The 23,787-nt window shown below is 38.6% G+C and overlaps 1 protein-coding gene across 2 annotated transcripts in view; it reads right to left on the minus strand.

Moving 5' to 3' along the window:
* Nucleotides 1-23,787, minus strand: part of ENPP3 (ectonucleotide pyrophosphatase/phosphodiesterase 3) — a 97,743-nt gene that overhangs the window by 62,818 nt on the left and 11,138 nt on the right. The window contains exons 2-6 of one of the 2 annotated variants that reach the window (XM_007190869.2): nt 13,608-13,748; nt 10,409-10,484; nt 6,317-6,454; nt 4,424-4,549; nt 1,318-1,378 (exon numbers count right to left, since the gene is read on the minus strand). In XM_007190869.2, the coding sequence (XP_007190931.1) occupies nt 1,318-1,378; nt 4,424-4,549; nt 6,317-6,454; nt 10,409-10,484; nt 13,608-13,748 (542 nt within the window). The remainder of the gene's footprint in view (nt 1-1,317; nt 1,379-4,423; nt 4,550-6,316; nt 6,455-10,408; nt 10,485-13,607; nt 13,749-23,787) is intronic. The other variant, XM_007190870.2, reaches the window with a different exon arrangement.

The raw sequence follows: 23,787 nt of genomic DNA on the forward strand, positions 1-23,787 counted from the left end.
GTGTTCTAGTATTGCATAATTGGCGGTGTGAATTCCAGGGTTCCAAGCTTCAAATGGAGGGCTTGGTGCTGGTCACTCACCAAGGGAAAACACTGAACTAATGGTCTTTCCAAAGATTTTAATAAAGTCTGACACATTGTTCACATGATTTCAGGTTTGGGGGTAAAAGAAATATAAATGCATCTGTACGTATGTTTACAACTGCTCAGAAGAGTCCTCTATTTAAAAAAAAAAATTTTAAGCATGGAAAAAAAAAAAACCAGGGTCATACATCTATGTGATCAGGATGCTGATGCAATCCTCATATGAAATCTTCTGAACTTGGCACATTATCATTGTTGTTATTATTTTTACTATTATTCTGATTTTACAGATGAAGCTTAGGGAAGTTACCAGGGCAAAGTCCCACAGGCAAAACCAGGACTAAAACTCAAGTCTTTTTTTTTTTTATTCCAAATTCTTTACTCTTCTACCTAGAAGCTTCTGAAGAGGGCAGCTGGATCTGAGGACTGGTGTAAACCAAAGTAACATGATATACAAACAGACACATTATACGCACACATTTTTTTTTAACGAAATAACGTTATCTAAAAATGTCTCCATCAATTCTTTCTATAGTCAGATATTCCTTTCTCCTTCTTTTATCTCACTGTCATCTTCCCACTGCTTGGGCCAGAAGAGTGCAGCAGGTAAAGGGCAGAAGGGACAACTAGAGGAAAAGGGGAAAGCCACCTTGACTGGGAGGTGACGTGGGGCACGTTTCCAGGGGTGGGCAAAGTCCGGGGAGCAACCATCAGAAACGTGTGAAGGAAATGTGTGCCAAGGGTGGGGTGAGGAGGGCCTCACATGTCCATCACCCGTGCCCATCTGGCAGTGTTCTCCTCATCCATTCTTCAAGGTCCATCTTTCCCTGTGAGGCCATCCAGGGACAATCCTCTTCCTCTTCCCTCAGTGAGAATAAATCTGAGGTGCCAGGATGATAATAGAAAAGAGTCCTGGCTGGAGTCATTTAGATCTAAATTCTAATCCTGATCGTAGGACCTTGGGATGTTAGTACAAATATTTCAACCATTTTTTAAGTCATTGTTGTAAAATATGAATATAATAACTTAATGTAAAAATGCTTTTTAAACAATAAAGCAAACGAAAGTATGTTATGAGTTGGAAGCCACAAGGAATCTAATCTTTTGTTAACTGTTTTGTTCTAAGATGTAAACAGAGTGGGGGTAATTCCACCCTGCCTCTCAGCTACATTCCTGCGTGCCTGTTAAAGGAGAATCTGTTAAAGGAGAATAAATGTACCCAAGTCCTTCTCACCCTTCTGGGCACTGAGGCTGCTGGGCTGTGCCACACTCTTCTTCCACCCATGAGGTTTCTCCTGAAAAGCATAAGATCAAAATCTTTAGATAAGAAAAGAGAAACCAATGTTCAATGGACATGCTCTTTCCAAACGACTTAATTCATGTTCCTCCAAAGACAAAATTCTTCCAGAACATGTTAAATGCTACTTCACACGTTGGCAAGGTCAGTGCCTCTAGCGATTTGCACAGATTAGTAATCTACACTAACTGAATACCAGGAAGCCCACCTTTACCAAGAAAATAAAGGGAATTCCTTTAACTGGAAAGGGACAATTTCTTCTTTCTTTTTTAAATAATGTTTTTTCCCTCAAGGACAGTGTTTTCCCAACTGCTAGGAAAAATGAGTTTAATAAATATAGGTGTATAATCTAAAGGAAAATGAAAAGAAAGCATGAAAAAAAAAGAGAAATAGCCAATGAGAATAATTGATATTAACATCAAATGGGGAAAATCAAACAAACAAATTTTTAAGATCGTAACTAAAAATTTCTCACTCCGTGGATGTTTCTGTCTATAGAACATTCCCACTAGTTAATGAAGTAGAAATAATAGAATATGAATGTCATCATTTGCAACCCCTAATGGATCTAGGCAATGATCATCAATGGCTAACGTGACCAAAAAAGAGACAAGCAAACAAGATGTGCCTCTTGATGGAAGTAACACCACCACCTGTGAAGGGTACATGGTAAACAGGTAGATAGACAGATAGAAAGATAAACACCTGAATCTGAACAGTCCTCTAGTTCTAACTACCAATTTGCAGGAAATATAGGGGATGACAAACTGCTTAAGTCACAGAGGATGCAATCTGCAAAACCCAGGCTGGAAAATTCTACGGGACAAGTGACTCCATGTATCCAACATGTACATTGCATGGGGTGGAAAAAAGGAAGGGAGAACCCACTTTTAAAGGACTTGAAATATATCAGCCAGTTGCAATGTATGGAATCTGTTTGGATCCTACTGCAAACAAATATTTTTTTAATATAATAAAACAAAAAAATCTGAACACAGATTGGACATTTGTTAACAATAAATAATTATTGAAGACATTTTTAGATATATTGATGATATTCTAATTCTGTTAAATCTTCATCTTTTTTAGATACATACTGAAAATATTTATAGATGAATGATATTAACCTTGGGATTTGCTTTGAAGTAATCTAAAATTTTCAAAGAGAGGTTGGAGGTATTTTATTAAGAAAAAAACCCCCAAAACTTGAAAATAAGCAAAAGGAGGACTGATCATTAAGCTTCATTTTAATGTCATGCTGGGAATTATTTAAAAAGCCCACCTATGGATTATCTAGTTACCTAGGAGTATATACCTTTATCTAGCTTATTCTTTACCACTTATTCATTTTACAGCTTAGTAAGGGTAGCAGTTAATTGGTAGAAAACTAATAGCAGTGTAACTGATTCTTATCCGATAGCAGATAAATTGTCCTGTAGCAAAGCAAATCATTTGTGTCCCACCACAAATTACATCTTTAGTGATTTTATTCCAACATTCTCTCAGTTCTAGGTATACTTAGTCTCTTCAATCCTCTGAGCCAGCTTAACATTCATACTGTATTGGTATGAGACAAGATGTGGGCACGAGTTGATCACGACTGAAGCAAGGTGATGGACATACGGTTAAACACACTATTCTTTCCATATGTTAGAAATTCATCATATTTCTTTTCAAAATTCTGAACTTAAAATATAAAAGTTAACTAGCTGGTTTCTTGCACAAAAATTATTCAAATTCCCTCCAACTACGGTCTGGAGATACAATTTTGGCAAGAACCATTTAACATCTTAAAGCGTTGAATTCTTAGAGTGAGAAAACATTCACCTTTGTTTAAAAACTAAACTGAAATGATTCAATGAACACCATCAAAGTGGTTAATTAGTGGTAAAGGTAAACTTCAACACTGCTTATAAAAATTACTTTTGTTTCTGTTAAATTCGAGAAATGTTGTGCAATGAATTCAGTGAGAAAATTTGCCACATGACCTGAGGATCACTACTGAGATAAAAAGTTAAGAGTTATAAAATTAGGACAGAAGGCAGGAGACCACAAAGCTCAGAGGCACTATGCTCAATGAACTTATTAGAGAAATAAGCAAACTGCAAACTACACTAGCCTTTGTGAATTTAGGGGGATTTTTAATGACACAATATTCACTATTAAATATCAATTATTATTTAAAAACAGACTTACCATTTCAGGCTTTTACTTTCCTTTCTGCTTGCCCTTTTTAGTGGATTTTCAGTTATATTTTGCATAAAAACTGATTCATCTATTAGTGTGAAACTTACTTTTTACTGAGGGACTATATTTAATAATGTTTCTACTATAACATTTCCCTCTTATTTAAAAAAAATCAAAATTCACCTTAATCTCTTTTTTTGTCTAAAAATATTACACACGTAAGTTAGTTAGCTCTACTGGGTGTGGTGTTAGGAAAAAGGGGTTGATAGCTTGAAGCAATCTTGTTGCTATGTGTATATGTATGTTTTTCCTAAGTCTCATCAGATGTGCAGAGGGATTGGTGATTTTTTAAAAAATCTACATCACTTATAAAGTGGTAGAGCAGGTGAAATCAGGCGTTGAATAATCTGGATTCTAACCTTGGCTCTCTGCATTACCTCCCTGCCAGTCCTAAATCAGTCATTAAACCACTGAGGACATAGTTGTTTCAACAGTCACATTGCTTTAACTACCTGCTATTCAGGCCAGAGAATCTCTTCTGCGATGTTTTAACTTTAGGATCTGCCGTCCAGTGTCTCAAACCACAAGAATGTCTAGCATAGTCATTGGACTGAAAAAGACCTTGTTTTACAGAACATGTGGAATGTTAACTTTTCTCTTCTCTTCTATAATATCTTTGCTATGAGCTCCCTTCCTCTATTGTGCACAAAACCCATTTCTTCCCACAGTAAACACATTGGGTCTTTTCTTCCACATACAGTGGCTAAAAATTCTTTGACTTGTTTTAATGTTTGCAGCCTAGGCCAGCTCTAGGATCACTGAACTCACAGAGGCAAATGGGTCAACACCTGCTTACCTTGGCAAACACTCTTATAGTCAGCACAGCAGTCTTTCTTCTGTAAACAGTCATCTGAACAAGAGCAAAAGCTGGATTCCAGTCTGGTCTCCCCACAACGAAATTTATTGCACGTCCATATTCGAGCTGGAAAATTACACAATTCGGTTTTGAGCATCCAACTTAATTTAAGCATCCAATAACAAAAATACAAATTCCATGCATTTCTTCTTGTATTATCCTATGGTCAAATTCTTGGTTTATCTGCATTCATAAATGAAAATTCATAATACGAATAAGGGGCAATCCACCACTTTTCTTCGTTTGGCATGGGTGGCAGAGAGAAATGTAGCTTTAGAAGCTGCAGCTCTGGTCTACCTATCAGGTACACCTCTGAGTTTGGAGAAACTCTGAACACCTGTCCTATTCTCACCCAAGGGTAGGAACTTCCAATGGTAAAGAACTACTAACCTTGAGTGACTGTTGCCACCCAAGAGCAGCCTGCCCAGCCTTATCTAAGGACAGACAAGGAAGTGGCAGTGACAACAGAAGTAACAGGAACATGGTCAGGTCTGTAAGAACGTAGGCGGGCAGGGTACCTCCCAGCTGAGAGTGAAAGAAAGGTAGATCAGCTCCCCACCATGCCTCTGATATTTTCCCAGGCTAGGCACTTAATGTGAGATCAGTTTCAATAAATCCCAGTGCTAACAACAGCAAGAGGCTGGACCGAGACTGCTTCCTAGGGCCACCTGCCAGGAAACAGTGACTAAAATCAACATCAGCCCCTGTGCTCAGACAAATGCATTGGCTAGGTGACAGCTGTGTGTTTCAGTCATGCACAGAGTTCTTCATTCTTAATTATATGTTATGTACTTAGAAAGAAAAGAGTTCTGGAGATGAATTAAAAGGAGTACAGATCTTATCCATACTAGGCTATACCCTCCTTCTTGCCCTTTTCAGAGAGCATAATGTAAGGAGCTGTACTGTCCTAATCTTCTCTCCTCGAACCACTAGACACCTCCCCCCACCACCTCCTTGATTTCTTAGAAAATTAAATATTGCAAACTGTCTCTTCCGCCTCAAGAACAGTGTTTCCCAAGTTGTGTTCTGTGGACCGCTGGCATCAGAATCGCTAAGAATCACCAGCTTTCCAGTGGGGTCTTATGCATCCTGAAATTTGAGAACCACTAAAAATGAAACTAAATAAGATGATAAGCCATGAGAAAACTCCCTTGAAACTTGTGTAATTTGACAACATTTCATCTCCTGGAGACTGTTTTTCCTCAACCTCAACTAAATAAAGTGTGGATTCTATCTTTAGTACTGAAAGGGGGGTCAGGATAATACTAGATCCTGAATACAAGGCGTAATGGGCTGAATTGTGTCTCTCCCCTAAAATGTTGAAGTCTTAACCCCCCATGACTGTGAATGTGACCTTATTTAGAAAAGGATTTTGCAGATAATCAAGTTAAAATCAGGTCAGTAGAGTGGACCCCAATCCAGTATGACTGGTATTCTTCTTACAACAAGAGGAAATTCAGACGTGGACACACCCAAAGGGAAGACTGTGAGGACACGGGGAGAAGGCCATCTGAAGACGAAGGCAGAGCTTTGAGTTATGTCTGCCACAAGTGGAGGAACACGCAAGATGGCTGGCGACCTGCCAAAAGCTAGGAGAGAAGCATGGAACAGATTCTCCCTCACAGCCTCAGAAGGAACCAACCCTGCCAAACCTAGATCTTGGACTTCTAGTTTCCAGAACTGTGAGAAAATGAATTTCTGTTGTTTAAGCCACCCAGTTCGTGGGACTTTGTTATGGCAGCCTGAGCAAACTAATACACAAGGTGAGCATTTGCACATGCATTAACGATAGCACAACCAACATGCTAATAAACTTGCTCTCAGGATTCGTACTTGATTCCACACAGGTGTCTTCAAAGTCCCAGCAGCAGTCGCCTCGGCCTTTACATCCCACGTCACACCGGCAGCCCTCTATTCCTCTATGTGAAGCATCAAAGCATTTTTTCCTGCAGCTTTCCTGCAGAAAGAATTCTGCAGAAACAATAAGGAAATCTGTGCTTAGAAGTTATCCGAAGTCTCATAGCTTGATGGTGCAAGCACAAGAAGTACCCAGCACAGACTAGGACGGACAATTAGATAATTTTTATTGCACTGTATGACTCATCAGTGCAAAGTGATAAATAATGAGTAATACATAATGAGTGATTTTTCCCCAGGACTCCAGAGAGGTCCCAGACTCAGAGACACCAGGGGCCATAAGGAGAGGGTAGGAGGGACAAGCAGAGGCTAAATGTAGTGGAATTGGTTGAAAGTCTGGATATGAAGCAGCAGCTACCCACCCCATCTCCCACTTCAGAACAGAAGGCTCAAAATTTGGAAGAAATTGGGAGGAGTTGCTTTCATCACAGAGACAGCAGACATGGAGGATGGTCATAATGAGAAAAAAAGATGAACAAGTCTTACTCTTAAATGTGAACAGATGATTACCAGACCTTTGAGGATAGCATCCAACATGAAAGACCAAAACAAACAAGAAAAAAAGAAAAACTTTTGAAGAGGAAATAATGCAAGGAGCAGAAGAGTTAAACACACACATGCTCATGCACACACAAACACACAACTGATATTGAATGCTCAGAAAAGAAATCGCATCCATTAAATAAGAAAGTAAACTATAATTTTAAAAAGGGAAATCACGTTCAGGGTGCTCTTGGAAATAAAAACATGAGAGCAGTAATGGAAAACTCAATAGAGGGGTGTGGTAGGCAGAATTATGGTTTTCAAGAAGATTCCATCCCCTAATCCTCGAGACTGTGAATATACTGCCTTACATGGCAGAGGAGCTTTGCAGATATAATTAAGGCCACTACTTAGTTGACCTTGAAACAGGGACGTAGTACTGAAAAGTGAAAACAAAGAAAATGGAAATGATATTTTAAAGAAATCATAATAAAATTTCCCAGAATTGAAGAGTAAACATTATTATGTCAAAGGTGCTCACCAAATTTCACAGCAAAACTCACCCAAGGGATCAATAGGGATAAAGAGATCTGGAAAGCTCCCAGAGATAGATCAGGAGAAATGTATACAGGATCACAAGTCAGAATGATATCAAATTTCCTAAAAGCAACTCTGGGAGAGGGCATAGGTCAAATGGCATGTTGGATACACGTCAAAGAGCACTATGTATTAAGTAGAGAGGTGCATAACAGTAAGTGCATGCATGGCAATTAGATAGCTACAAAGTCCAGTGAGAAAGTAAGGGGAAAAGTTTATATGCCATTTACATAAAAGGTCTTTACATTTTTACATTCACTCTCCTCCTTTGAAACATTTTCCGCACTTGAATTTCAGGGCAAAACAATCACCTGGCTTTCCTCCCACATTCCTGGCCCTCCTTCCTAGTCTTCTGTGTTCTCCCCCCTTCATCTTCCAATCCTTTAAGGTTGGCATACCCTGGGCACATTGCTTTAAATCCCACGTATGATGCTGGTAACCACCATGTTGCATGTCCAGCCAGAACTTCCCCCAAAAGCCAGCCTTATATATCCAACTACTTTTTGACTTTTCTACTTGGACATCTAGTAGGTATTTCAAATTTAACATATCCAAAACTGAGTTCCTGATTATTCTTCCCAAACCAGCTCCTTCTATAGCCTTCCCCATCTGAATTATGGAAATGCCATATTTTCAGATGTTCCTGCTGAAAATCTTGAGGTCATTCTTGACTCCTCTGTTTCTCACTCCATATTCAATCTGTTGATAAAATCTATCTACTACATCGAAAGATCTCCAGAATCCAAGTGCTTCTCATCAGTTACAATGCTACCACCCTGGTCCAAGACATATGGCTTGTCTATATTATTGCAATAATTTTCTAATTGGTCTCTCTATTTCTCCTGGTTTCACTCTGCCATTTATTCATAACACAGCAGCCTGAGCGATCATATTGAAAAGCAAACCACAGTATGTCATGTCATTCCTCTGCTCAAAACCTCCAATCACTCCCCATCACACTCAGAATGAAAGCCACAGGCCCTATTTTGACCTACCAATCCCTCTGTGATCAACTCCTCTTTGGTTGATCTAATTTTATGACTACCCTTCCTCTGGTCCTCTTAGCTCTAGCTCACTGATCTCCTGTTATTCTTTAAGTAGAACATGCCAGGCAAGCTCCTGCCTTAGGCCTTTGCACTTGCTATTTTCTCTTGCCTGGAATGTTCTTTTCCAAAATATCCTTGTTTCTTCCTCACTTCCTTTAGCTCTTTACTCAAAAGTTATTACACACACCCCACCCACCCTGACTCAATATTTCATGTTCCCCTTTTCAGTTTTACTTATTCCTTAGCACTTTCCCTATCATATTATATATATATTGCTCAATTTTAATTATCTGTCTTCCATGCTAGAATGTAAACTCTTTGAAGGATTTTTGTCTGTTTCCTTTATCACTATATCCCCAGTAATTAGAATAGTGTCTAGCACAGAGTCAGTGCTCAATTGTTGAAGAACAGGTAAAAAGGATGTGCACATAAAATGAGAAATTTATCACTCAAGCTAGAAAAACTAGTTTAAAAACTCACACTAGAAAAAATATATATTGCCTATGAAAAGTAGGTTAATTGGAGCAGAGAATGGTGAAGATGATCAAGGGTTGGGGTTTAGGAAACAGTTGTGGTGGAGGAATGAGGGGGTAACTATGTCAGGATGCTCGCAAAAAGAGGCTGGCGTTAAACACCCATCCACTGGGTGGGAGGGAGAGGAGAGTGATGCCACACAAGCCCTGATAGACTGAGATGAAAGGAAGAGAATAAGGAACAATGACTGGGGAGCCAGTCAGTAGCTGTACTAACGTAAGGAAGGGAGGGAAAGAGCTGGAATAATTGGAGATTTTGCTCAGAGATTACGATATGCCTTTTGCAATTAATTTATGTGATTTGCGGGATGAAATAACCAAGAAATGATGCCCACCTGTGCACACTAACATCAGAATAATACCACCAAAATGACCTGCCAACATTTGCTAGATCTAGGACTGGTACTGCAGCTCAGAAACACAACAGCCAAGTGACCAAGAAAAGACAGTAATTTTCCAGCCAATGCCCATCTTTTCAGTGCCACTGTGTTCCCATGTTACAGCAGGGGTACTGAGTGTTTGTAAATTACTTAGTGAAAACATAATTGGAAAATTGCCAGTTAACCTCACCAAGAGTCTCCTAATGGAGAAGACTTTCCCCATTGGAGTCAAATTAGAAGTTAATCAACCAGATAAAAAAGGAGAATAAATTATCTAACACTTGACCTCATACTTTCCCTTAGTAAAAGTGTCAAAACAATACATAGTAAGATTATAGAAAGTGCTTTTTATTGAATCGCTTGCAAACGGTTTATTTACTGTTCATACTAATGCGATATGGCAAAAGGGATGTGAGGTGTTTTGATACTTTAAGCCACGGATCTCCTATTTTTTCTTTGCTTCTTATGAGGAAAAAAATGTGAAGCTTTTATTGTGCACTACATTTCAAGAAAGTGGCACTGCCTAACCAAGAAATGGTGAGATTTCTGGGATGGGGTAATACTAACGTGATATCAAGGTACAAAAGTGGTGGTAGGAAGTCATGGGAGTGAAGCAGCTAAGACTTTCGAAGCCAAGTTTATCATAGGGTATTAATGATTAGAGTAGGAGCTGGGAGAGAAGGAATCTTTGATTCAGTTACCAAAGTCCTCTATGAAGGTGAGGAAAAGGGGGAAATACTGGAATGATATGAATCTCAAAGAAGCAGGGAGATGAGGTCAAAGAGGAAGGTCCAGAAGCGGCAGTGGAGAGGGCTAACCACAGAGGTGCGCTCCTGATAAGTGGGGCGTGGGAGAAAGGGGAGCCTAGCCTAGCCTAGCCTAGAAAGGAGTCGAGTCCAGGTTATAACAGGGAAGGTGAGGAGAAGGAAGAAAGAAGGAAAGTTTCTGAGACGATGCTGAGGGGAGTACCTTGCTCTTCTTGCTGCCTGAGTCCAGCTACCAGGCCTAACGCAAGTGACACAGCCACCAACAAAGTGAGAAGAACCTATTACCAAAAAAATGTGACTTTTATTACCATTTTGTTAAAATATACAAAGACCCAGATAACCGCCCTCCCTTGGTGATTGTTAAGGGAGCACAGCCTGCTAGCTTTTCGCGTTACCAGACCCAACAATGATAAGGGGACAGAATTTTATTTAACGCCTGATTATTTTCAGGCATTAAGTAAGAAAGGTTTGGGAAGAATGTTAAAATACTATTTATTACAGATCTTCAAATTCAAATACATTAGTCCTAGTTAGTTGAATCACAAATTGAGTTAAAGTACAAATGAAACCAAGGGGCCATTTACCTTTGCCCATTTTCCTTTCTTAACTAGATACATGTTTGGAGATCATTTATTTAAAAGCATTCCAAAACTGTGAAATCGTTAACGACCTCATTCCCAGGAAGCAGGGTATTTTTCTCCCACTCTGACCATCAGAGAATAATGAGAATATTTAACATATAAAAATATGATGTCCAAATAATTAACTAGCAAATTATCTGCTTTGATCTGCAGTGCAAACAGATGTTTTAGGGTAACCGGGAAGTCGCGTGATCAAAGATTGTGTATGTCATTCATTATCACTACTACTGACAAAGCTCTTCAGTGTAATGGACCTTATACTATGACTGAAATTAAACTGTGATACAAATTAAAGAGAATTCTTCCCACTGACCTCTTTCCCTATCCATTAAGTCCAACGATAAGCATACTGGATGATAGAGCTTAAATAATATGTATCACCATAAAGAATACAAATGCAACAGGTACACAGTTTACTTAAAGTATTTTACAATACAAATAAACTTTGTTATGTTTCTTTTTTAAAAATCACTTTTATAAAAGAAAAAAAAACCAACATCAAAATTTGCTTAGATAATAAAAACCCTACATAAACTATAGATTTTGTCTGTTTTTCTTCTGAAAATCAACTGAAAATTAACATACCTAATTTTTACAATAGAAGAGAATTCAGTGATTGGGAAAATATGGTTAAAATACTGTGAAAACAATTTTTATATGAAGACTCAAAATTAGCCCAAGGGTCAGTGACCTTCCAGCAGGTATTCATTCAGTGGAGAGGATGGAGAGGGAAAAGTAAACATAAACAGTTATTAAATAACATCACTAGCACTTTTCCCCTTATTATGATGCTCAAGAGCCACAGGTGGCTAAGGCTACTAATGCTACAAAGCAACAAAGCACTGGGAAACTTTCCTATGGCAAACCTCATATGTCATAGATTTACATTTCGGCTATATCTCAGTTTACATCTTATTTTTGGTCCTTTGGCCATTCAAACTTGCTGGGAAAAGCAGAAAACATCTAGCTGTCCTTAGGATGCTTTAAAACTTTGTAATGTTAAATTTTCATGTCTATTTCCTAATGATTTTGTACTTGTTCCATATATTTATGACTTGCTCTCTGCATTATTCTGTAATCTCCTCAAGGGTAAAAAGGTTCATTTTTAATCTTGTATAATCATTGACTCTAGGTATGTAATTCTGAATAAGCTTCTTGATATTAAGGTGCAAATATATCTTAAACTATCTTATGCTATCTACAAAGTGGAGAGGGGAGTGCTTTGGACTCCAGAAATCACTGAGAAACCAACATTTGGCTTTAGCTTGGCTGAAAAAAGAATGCTAGAAACACAATAGATACATAAAAAAATTTTAAATAAAACTTTTACTAAAATTTAGAAAAAATAGGGTAGCTTTGAAGCTATGATTTTAAACTATTGAGCTTCTGTTTACGTGTACTAACAACCCACTAAAAGGATACAACGAAGGGAAATAAACGATGAACAGACTTTGCTCCCCAGGAGTTGATAATTCCCTGAATAAATAAGGTAGGATAAATATAGTAAATGGCATAAGAGCTAAAAAAGAATGCCAAAGTTCCCAGAATAATGAATAAATAGAATATCTTGAGTGTTTCCTTTGTTATAGTCACTGAGCTCAATACTTATACACACTGTTTCATTTACTCCTCCAAACAATGCTTGCGTGACAGAGAGAATGGCAATGACATTAAGAAAAGTAGGGAATTTAGGAGAAAACTGCAGTGGTATAGGTGTGAGAAAACTATGCAAATGGTTTTGGCTACAAGGAAGGTGCTGGATGAGGAGCCAGCAAGCAGGCACTTGAAATGGTGTGATAGAAACTCAGCAAGAGGTCAGAACTAGTGGCTGACTTGGAATTCTTGGTGGAGAATATGCTCTTAAAACCATTAAAAAAGGTGAGATTTCCTAAAGAAAAGATCTTTAGTTAGGGTTTGGTGAAATGCATAATGAGAAGAAAGATAAATCAGCCAATAAAGCAGATAAGGAGAAAAGTGATAAAAATGGGAATTGTCAATGCCATCATGAAAGCAAGGGGAGAGAAGAATTCGAAATGAGAAATTACTCCACAATATCTGTGTATTATTGTTAGGAGACTCAACAGGAGAAGGACAGGGGAGAAGGGCTGACTTTTGAGGAGGTGACTTGAGTACAGTAAAAACAAAGCTAGAGAACAAAACATGGTTGGGTGGTGAGAAAATTGAGACAATGGCTAGAGCTGAAAGTTTGATGGTAAAAGGAAAAGAGACTGTAATAAAGTCAAGGAAAGTTTTTTATTTTTGTTTTTGTTTTGTTATTGTTGTTGTTGTTTTAGGACAGGGAAGATCTTACCATATAAGGGAACAAGAAAGAGAAAATAGGAAAAAGAGACCATCTCTAGGAGTGAAGTAAAATAGGATAAAATCAAGAGTCCAACAAAGAATATAAGACACGGTGATTTTAATTCCTCACTCTCTTGTCTTAAAATATTCATGCAAAAACATTTAAAAAGGTGACTTGGGAGATAAATATAATTATAATCATGGTAAAATCAGTGCTGCTAAGTGTTCTGCCACAGATCCCAACCTTTTAGATTGATCAAATATTAATTTGTTGTTACTCAAATTTCTTATTTGCAAAATGTGATTCACTTTGCTTTAGAGTTGTCATAAGGGATAAAACTAAACACAATTACTTAAAACTTTACATTTAAATAGCAACACAAACAAATACAATCGGGAAGTCATACCCCTACCATTTGTCGCAAAGCTACAGAGACGAAAATGTTAAAATGTACTTACAATACAAATTATTTTGTATTTCTTTGCAGTGTTTCTCATAACAGGTTCTTCCGTTGATAAACTCAGCGTAGAATCCATTGTTCTGTTAGCTGTATAAACCTGTTCTACCAGAAAATGATAGAACTCCTTCCTTTTTCTAGTCTGGCAAAGAGAAACTGTATGAATTACATGGCTGTGACTGACTTTTAAATGTTTGGGAAGAGCACAGCTCTTTAGTGATTGGGCAATCAAGAGAGAGGAAAAAAGTAACAACAATAGTGTCGAGAGATGAAAGTTCATTTCTAGTACATTGTAGACAACTGTTCTTTCTCTCCTTATAGTTTCTACTAAATACTAATCAAAATATATGTAACAAGAATAATACAATAATCAAATTTTAATACAATGATCATTGATTTTCTTTAAAAATAAACCAAAACACCTTGTTACCAAAATTCTAGAAAGTTTCTACATTTATATAAACTTCCTGTCACTGTTGAAAACTAACATATTAACCATGTGCTTTAACCATATAAAAACTCCAACTCTGCTAAATCTGTATAAAGTATTAATCATGTGATAATTATGACTTGCATTTTAGAGCATTCACAATCTGACATGTTTTCACATGCATTAACTCATGCCAAACATAACAGAATCCCTTACAAACACTGTATCCCTATTTTGTAAGATGAGTAAAGTAAGGCTCTGATTATTTAAATTACGTGACTTACTTGTCCCAAGTCACATTTACTAGATGCCAGAAGTGGAACTGGAACCCAAGTCTTCTATAGCCCCAAATCCAAGGTAATTTTCACTGACCAATTAAACGTGATCCTTTCTTATTTACATAGACGAGAATGGTCTCATGATACATATATTTCATGCTGAGAGGGGGTTACTGATTTCTGATGAAAGAAGCTAAATTAGTAGCAGTGTGGCCAAAGAGAGTTCTAATAAATGGTGGGTTTTACACATTTCTATTTTAAATGGCCCTAAGGCAATAATTCTCAAAGTGTGATTCCATGGAACTGATAAATGAAATATTTTCTGCCATGTCAGTAAACAAAAGGTGTCACAGTCATCAACAATTGCAACCCTTCAGCATGAGCCGGTGAGCCCTGAGGAATCCCAGGGCTGAAAAGAATATCTGCCATCTAGCAGCCATCAGACTGCAGCCACTTCCTGCGGTGAGCCCTGAGGAAACTCAGGATATGAAAACACAGGATACTGGCCCCCAGATAGCTGAGGTGCATATCAAAGGAATGATTTCAGTGAGCCCAGACTCTTGCATCTTCCCATACATAGAAAAACGCTAAATTCCTTAACTTGAGATATCTGGTTTTCTTTAATTAACAGTAATTTTTTGACGTTCAGACTACATGCCCTTTCTTACAAAACTTCTATATAAACTGGCTCCCTCCCTTGCCTCTTCGGAGCAGTTTGTCAGAAGCATCTGAAACGCCGTCTCCCAGGCCACAGTCCTCATTTTGCCCCAAATAAAACTTAACTCGCAACTCTCATGTTGTACATTTTTTTTTAAGTCAACAGAACATTAGTCCTATGATAACCTCCTTTATTTAATCAGATAAAGCTTGAAAACTCTCTTTTAGTGTAAAGGTTATAAAAATCCTGTAGACTGCAGTACATTCTTTGGAAACCACTATTCAAATTATTCCAACCCTAAAGACTGTGAAAAGAAATAGGAAATGAATCTATCCTAATATACAATGACATAAATATTAAGAATATTTCTGAAAATTGTAGCTAAATCCCTTTTTTTGTTATTGAAGTACACTCCCTTCATGAAAAAATCTGCAGCATAAAAGCCATGTTTCCTTTCGTGGCTTTGAGGATTTGTGCTATTCTTTCCCATCACTTTCTCCATCCACTATGCCCCCCACTTCACCAATTCCACCTACAGACCTACTAGTGGAAGCATCTGCATTTGTTGCGGTAACAGAAGGAATTAAGTTTTAGAGAAAATCTAATTCACGGTCTTGCAGACTTCTTTCCATGGACCACAATGAACTACCAGGTCTTTAAAAATTCAGAAATGAACAAAAACATATTTGAATACCTTTGGCAAATGGTTCTTTGTACCGGGTAAACTTAGAAGCACCCAAAGTAGTTTTTTAATTTTAAGTTTTTAAATTCTGAAGCCCAGGCTCCACATTGATTGAATTAGAATCTTCTGGACTTTTGACAAAGGCAGCAGTATTTTTAAGTACCCTTCCACGTGATTTTTTTTATGTAGCCAAGATCAGTCTGAGGCAGGAGATAGATGGGCTCCAGGCTAGGCATTTACAACTGGCCTCCTGTTTACATTTCATGGGGCAGCAAAAAGTGGGCTTCAGGCCAGACACTTCCAAGCAGCCTCCTGTTTGCATTGCCTGAGACAGGAGATAGGTAGGCTCCAGGTTAGGCATTTACAATCAGCCTCCTGTTTACTCTGAAATGGAAGTAACAACAGAAACAGGGTAAATAGCCAGGCTTTGTCTCCTGTGGACACCTTAAGATACCAGTCACAGGAGCTAAACCCTGTTTGAGTAAAGGCTCAAGAGGTAACATATTTCCCCTCCTTGGGGCAAGGGAGACACTACACATGCAAAGAAAGGCTCTTTGGGGGTCAAAAGTCAGGGGATGCCGGGCCATAATGTCCTGCTTTTTTCTTCCCAGATACCTTTGCATTGAAATCCATCTTGGCTGAGGGGTGCGCGTGCACCTAGGGGAGGGTCCTGAGACAAATTAGCTAAGGGGACAAAACAAGATGGTTGGCCAGAAGGAAGACAAAGACTGGAAGAACTGACCTATATAAATGACTTAACCGCCTTTTACGGGGCTCCTCCTCATTGGGGGGACGCCCGTACCCTTTCTCTCCTGGTGTGTATCTCTGCCTTGCTTCTGTCTTAACTAAACAAACTGTCTCTCTGTGTGCTCTCCCACTTGTTGTTATGCTGTGTCTCTAATAATAAACTTTGTACCTGTTTTTAAAGTTTTTGCCTCCTTGAGAAATGCATTTTTCAATGGGGGCAAGAGCCAGGGAAAATTTGTTTCTAGCCTCTACCCCTTGCTGGTCTAGTGGCTAGGATTCCTGGTTTTCATCCAGGCTACCCAGGTTCAACTCCTGGGCAGGGAACTAAGATCTCTCTTCAAGCCACCACTCACTGCTGCCTCTCTGAAATCAAGTCTAAACACTTGCTTTGAGTCCTGTATGCACTTTTGGATTCTCTTCTGCAAACTTTCACTCTGGATTCTAATCAAAATTGATGATTGTACAGATAAAGCTAGAGGACCCAAGGGACTTGATCATCTGCCCAGATCACCTTGGTGAGCGATCTCTCAGAAACGAGATTCTGCCATGTCTTCAGGCTCCCACTGCAGAGTATTTTGTTGTTATTGTTGTGTTATGACATACTGATTTTATAAAAGATAGATTAAGTCTACATTGCAATTTGCCTCAAAATTAGGAGATTCCTAGGACCTACGGCTTTTGTGTACTCATCTGACTTAAGCCTTCAGTTTTTCTAGGTTTCTGGGTTCTAATTGCCTATTTGCACTTAGGACAATCTATCTAGTCTCCTTGAGTCTGGTTCACAGTGCTCCTAGCTTTATCTACCTCTCTGTGGTGGTTTGTTTTGTATGTCAACTTGGCTACGTTATCGTAACCAGTTGTTTAATCTCCCACACTGTCAGAACACCCCTCCTCTCTTCTTCCACCCTTGTTCCCCAACCCCCTTCAACCTTGAGAACACAAGAAAACGTTAGGTAAGGAAGTCAGGAGGCCTCTGATATAGTCTTATGTCTGTTACAAGTTAATTGACTCTTGACATTAGATTCTTCATTTTCAAAGTGATCTCAGATTATCTCTATGCTAATAAATGTTGGATATTATAATGGAGAAATATCTTAATCCTTCAGCTCCTGAGGGTAGAGAATCTACCTGGGACATGTACAGGTACATACAGTAGAGATGTTGGCATTGCCCAGTCTCTAGTCATATTTTCTGCTATAACAATTCCCCTGAGTCCTAAGTTCCAACCTCTTCTGAGTTTTTCAAGTCTTAGAAACTTCTTAACAGTTCTGCTAAACATTGGACACCAGGCAAATGCACAGCTTCTGGGCAATTTAGACTTTGGACTAGACTGCCTGTGTCATCTAAACCTGCGCTTTCTAAGTTACTTGAACCTTGGAAGCCTCACTATTCTTCTTCCCTTCAGTTTTAGAACAATCTCCACCTTCTGGGTTCTGAAAGCTTCACTCTGCATATTCTAATGCTTAGAACACTTGGGCTCTGAAAGGCAGCTATCATTACATCCCCCACCAATCATAAATATTTTTTACATTCTACAAGGTCCCCCTGTCCACAGATTTCGGGGAATTTTCTAAAATCACAGAAAGCCCACTTGTTAATGTCTTGTTAATGTTAACCTTCCTGGTTCTCCCACTCGAGCTTGAGTGGTAGTTGGACAAGCCAGACTGGGAAAGTTCAGAGAAACTAGATACTCTGAGGGTGGTGGAGGTGAAGTAGATACTAGGCTCAGGTCCAGCAGAAAAAGTCCAGGGAGATCTCAAGTAACATAAGAGCAGGGATGCGTGGGCAGGTGGCCAACTTCAAGGAGGGCTTATTATGAAAAAAGGCTAACCAGATAGGTAGGTGGTATAGAAAGCACAGATGCTAGCCCTTGGCAAGTGGAGATCCAATATTGGAGCTGAATCTAGACCAAGATGTCCAGGTGGGACTGGTGTTAGCAATGCCAACCAGGGCCAAGAGGCAGCAGTATATAGGAAGGGGCAAGGCAAAATCTCACCATGGACTATAGGACCCTGGCTCTTGGAACTGAAACACTAATAAAGTGCCTGGGTTACTAGACATCCAAACAATGATTGATAAAGTAGAATCAATGCTTGTGGACTGATATCAGTATTTTGCATACCTAAGTGTATGAAAGAACACTTTTCAAGATGAAATACATCAAATCTCATTACCAGTCAGCACAGATGAATATTGAAGACAGGTAACAGCAATTTTGAACCTCAATTAAACAAAATGTTATCCCCCAACCCTAGGGAAAAAAAGCTCTATTATTTTATTTTTAATTTTATCAATAAAAATTTGTGAAATTTGTTTCCTTTTACTATGTAAGTACACACATTTTAAATTTCATACACATACCTACATAGTATCTTTGGTTATGCCTCTTGGCCCACAAAGCTTAAAATATTCACTAACTGACCCTCTGCAGTTTTGGAGGCTGGCACTAATGTACTTAACCAGAGAAACCCACCCCAGCTCATCACTTGAACCATTGATTACTACCTCTGATGATTCAAAAAGTCAGAAACCTGATTTGATGCCTCCAGTTGTGGCAACTGTCTTCTACAGAACAGTCAACTTTTCTAAGGTTGTGTCTGGGGTCTGGAGAACTACTTCTCTTTCTTTGCCTCAAGTGCAGATCTGCCCTACTAGTGTTAGAATTCTAGTGGTCCACTCTTGTTCATTTCAAAACTCAGAAATAATTTTATTTCCAAAAAATGTCCAAGCTTTCCTAGGCTCTTGTTGTTTTTAGTGTTTTCAAGGGAGTGTCATTCATGACACAATTTCTAGGGACATCTCCAGAAGAGACATCCCAAAACCGGAGTCCCGCCATGCTACCTGAGTTCACCAGTGTTTGGGAGAGAGCAGCCCCACAAGTGTCAGTCCATGAAGATAAGGGCTGTGAGTTCACTCCACTTCTTTAAACCCTGACAGGCACTGGGCTATTTCCCCAAAACTTGGAATCCCTCTGGCATTCCAGCTCTGTTGAGACAGGGGCTACATTAGTTTAGGCTTGCCATTTTGTTCCATTTTATCTAGCGCAATGGCTGGCACCTAGAAAACATTCAATGAACATTTGCTGAAATTATTTAATGGTTTCAGAAATGACCTTGGAGGTTTAAGTCATAAATGTCTAGTGAAACAAATTGTTATAAATTATGACAACCTTACAGGTATGTGATCCAAATCTTTCTCTACATCCAGCATTTCAGAAATAGCTATTACCTCAAAGGAAGCCTCACCCATGAAATAATGCCACATTGGGTGCTTTTATTCAATGCAGAGTAACAATAATAACTGAGAACCACCAAGCCCCAGATTTTATGCCAGGTGTTAGGAGATGCAAGAATGTTCCAGTCTGGTAGACGACTTCAGTCTGGTAGAAGAAACAGACATGTTAAACCATAATATAATGTGAGATGTGCTATACTAGTAGTATTAATGAAATACCAGGGGAATAGAAGAGGAAATAATCAACTTTTTTCAGGGGATTCAGAAAGGTACCTATATTAGTTTGCTAGGGCTGCCATAACAAGGTACCCCAGACTAGGTGGTGTAAACAGCAGAAATGTATTCTCTCATAATTTTGGAGGCTAGAAGTTTAAGGTCAAGTTGTCAGCAGAGTTGCATTTTTCTAAAGCCTCTATCCTTGACTTGCAGATGGTTGTCTTTACACAGTGGTCTCCCTGTGTGTGTACTTCCCTGATGTCTTTGTGTCATAATCTTCTCTTCTCATAAGGACACCACCCATCTTGGATTAGGACCCACCCTAATGACTTTAACTTAATTACCTCTTTAAAGACCCTATTCCAAAAACAATCCTAAGGTACGGAGGATTAGGACTTCAACATATGAATTTGGGGGAAACGAGTCAGCCCATAACAGTACCTTAAGAGGTAACATTTCTAATAAGCACTATGTGACTTAAAAAGTAACTCAAGCACTGTTGTTGAGTAGTGAAAACATGAGTCCCATCACCCGTGCCAATTGTACTTACAGCAGAAACTTTGCCAAGATTTCATGTGCTTACATGGATAGGCTTAAAGGGAAGGTCTGTGGACCACTTGAAATTATGCACAAACTTTATGTGTATATATGTGTAGGTATATGCATAGGTATATGTATGTATTTGTTTTCTATATAGCTTACCTCAGAGTCTCAAAAGCAAGAGCTAAACCTTCTAAAAATAACACTTTTAAGGACACAATAGCATACCTACAGAAAACAAAATATGTTTAACCTGAATATAATCATGAGAAATGAGACAAACCCAAATCGAGGGACATTCTGCAAAACAACTGCCCTGGAATCTTCAAAAATGTCAATCTTATGAAAAGTGGGGGAAAGAATGGGTTAGTGAACTCTTTCAGTTAAAGGAGATCACAAAAACCTAACAACTAAATGCAATGCAAGACCCTTGTTTGGCTCCTGGATGGGAGAAAAAAAAAATATGTGAAGGACATTATTGGGACAGTTGAGGAACTGTGAGTATGGATGTATTTTAGATAATAGTATTATATTGATGTTAAATTTCCTGAGTGTGCTATGGGTACTGTGGTTATGAAAGTCAGGTCCCACATGCATGACTTTCAGAAAGCACACAATGAAGTATTTAGGAGTGAATTATGACATCTGTAAATAATTCTCACACAGTTCATATAAAGATAATAGATTGATAGAGAGAAGATGAGGGACAGAGAGGAGAGAGAGAGACAGGAAGAGACAGAGAGAAATAGCAAATGTGGTAAAATATTTAAAATAACATGTGATGATTGCAAAATTCCTGCCATTTTTCTCTAGGTTTAAATTTTCACAAAATAAAAAGTTGGGGGTGGGGGGGGAAGAAATAGTCTTTCTGAGGAAATTAATGGAGGATATGATCTCTTCCATCTTCAAACAGGACAGTAAATTGAGAAAGAGGAAGACATGAAACTGAGCAAACAGAAGATGCATGTAAGACAGAACAAAAGAGAATCTCCAGGACACTAGCCAGGATGGTAGCCAGGAGGCAAGCTTAGAGAGCAGCCAATCCAGACTGGCAGAGGAGGACAGAAGTTCCAGGATGGATGTCTACAAGAGGAAGATAAAATTGGTATATACTTTATGTGTCTGAACTTCCTGAGAAGAGACTAATATCTCAGATGGAGGTTTCTGGATGAATTAGTCATAGACACATCCCAAACTAAGCAAAGAAAAATCATGGCACAATGATTAACCCCTAAAACAAAATAAAAAGTTGTACGGAAAAGGAAAATACAATCACAATGCACTGTATTGCATTGTGTAAGTAATAAAGTGTAAATAATAGCTATAGAGTCAGAACAATATAAAAACAGTCTGCAATCTAACCAATAAATTCTGATACATGAGTGGGATAGAGAAGGAGGAAATGTGAGAGGTATTCAGGAACACTAAACGCTCATCTTTCATAGTAAGTCAATACATAATACCTAGAACTGAAAGAGCAAGAAATGGTGGGATAAAGCATATTATTTTAAAAAAGAATTGAAAGTGGTTAATTCTGGGGCATGGGAGTTGAAGGTGGGGAGGAGTTTGGTTGGAATGGATACACTTTAAATATGAGGTTTGGAGAATTAGTCCTCTCTTTATTGAAGTATTATTGATGCACAATATTATATAAGAATTAGTCATCTTTTAACATTTACATATATTATTGCTTTGAAAAATTATAATACCAAAAAGAAATTAACAATTATAGTAATAGTATTATCAATTGATTTCACAGTGAATAACCAAAAACTAAAGCTTTAAACTCTGGACAGCACAATGATCACTATGGTCTGAGTTAAAGTACTATTTGCATCAAAGTTTCTATAAACAAATAAGATGACCCAGGACAGTGAGGTTTTTACATGACTGAATCGATCATAAAAATCAGAGTTCTTCAGCCTGTAAAATCTATGTGGTATGATTAAAAGAATAATAAATTTGGAGTCAAAAAGCATTTTGTGGCAAAAGAAAGAAAGAAGAAATGAAAAGGTTCGAACTGAAGAAATTGAAATGTGAGTCTGTTGAAAATGAAACGCCAAGGTTGGATTTAGAGGCAGAGAGTAACATGATAAAAGATGTACTTTAGGAACATTTTCCCGGTTCTAGAGAATGGAATGGACCGGAGTGGGGAGAGATGAAGGCAGAGGGGCCAGGTAGGTGTGGCTGTCACAGTCCCGTGAGAGGTCACAAGTCAGATAAGGCTGTGGAAAAGGATAATACATGTTGGGTTTGAGAAATATGAAGCCTGAGCTTGGAGAATGAGTCTAAACCCAGGTGACCCAGAGAGGAGTGGGGCCTGACCAGAGAAAGGGGCATCAGGATGGGAGGCTAGTTTTCCGGAAAGCTGACGAGTAGGTTTTGGACCTAATGAGGCGGAGGTATTTATAGAACACACATCTTGAATTATTCAGCATCAAAAGTAAAGAGAATATTTTTTAGGAAAGAAGTGTAAAAATGTCTCTATTGTACTTTTTAAAGTAGTACTTTATAATAAATAGTATAACACATCCAATAATCTCTCCCATCCCTCTCAGGTAGCCAATGTTGATACTTAGGCATTTATATAAGTTTTCTGTGGCTGCTATAGCAAATTACCACAAACAATGGCTCAAAACACCACAAGTTTATTATTTTACAGTCCTGCTGGTTTAAAGTTCCATCCAGATCTCACTGGGCTGAAATCAAGATGTCAGATGGGCTGAGTTCCTTTCCGGAGCCTCTTGGGGAGAATCTGTTTTATTGCCTTTTCCAGCTTCTAGGAGCCACCTACAGTCCCTGTGACTCCCTTCCTCCATCTTCTAGGCTAGAAAACTTGCATCTTTCTGACCATTCTTCCTTAGTCATATCTCCTTCTGACTCTCCTCTTCAGCCTCCCTCTTCCACTGCTAAAGGCCCTGCGAATTACGTTGGACCTACCCAGATAATCCAGGATAATCTCCTTATTTTAGGGGCAGCGGATTAGCAATCTTCATTCCATCTGCAAATTTAATTCCCCTTTGCTATGTAATTTAACATATTTTCAAATTCTGGGGATTAGGACATGGACATCTTTGGGGGCAGTCATTATTCTGCCTACCATAGGCAAAAATACTTTTATGCTTTTGATGAAATAAAATTTCTATTTTAAGGCAGGACAAGAAAAATTAAACATAAAATTCTCTGTGTTTGTTTGGGCCTCCTCCCTCCCTAACGTGCTGTGTGCACCTGCATTGCACATCAACCAGAGCTCCTCAAAGATGGGAGAGGCTGTTCAACTGTAAAGATCAATTTTTTTCTTTCTTCTGATGCTAGCAATGTAACTTCTTAAAGAATAGCATGGGGTCATGGTGACTTCCTGCTCACTTTGTACTTGCTTACCTGGACTATGCACCC

The sequence above is a fragment of the Balaenoptera acutorostrata genome, chromosome 14 (genome assembly GCF_949987535.1).
Source record: "Balaenoptera acutorostrata chromosome 14, mBalAcu1.1, whole genome shotgun sequence".
Taxonomy (NCBI): Eukaryota; Metazoa; Chordata; class Mammalia; order Artiodactyla; family Balaenopteridae; genus Balaenoptera; species Balaenoptera acutorostrata.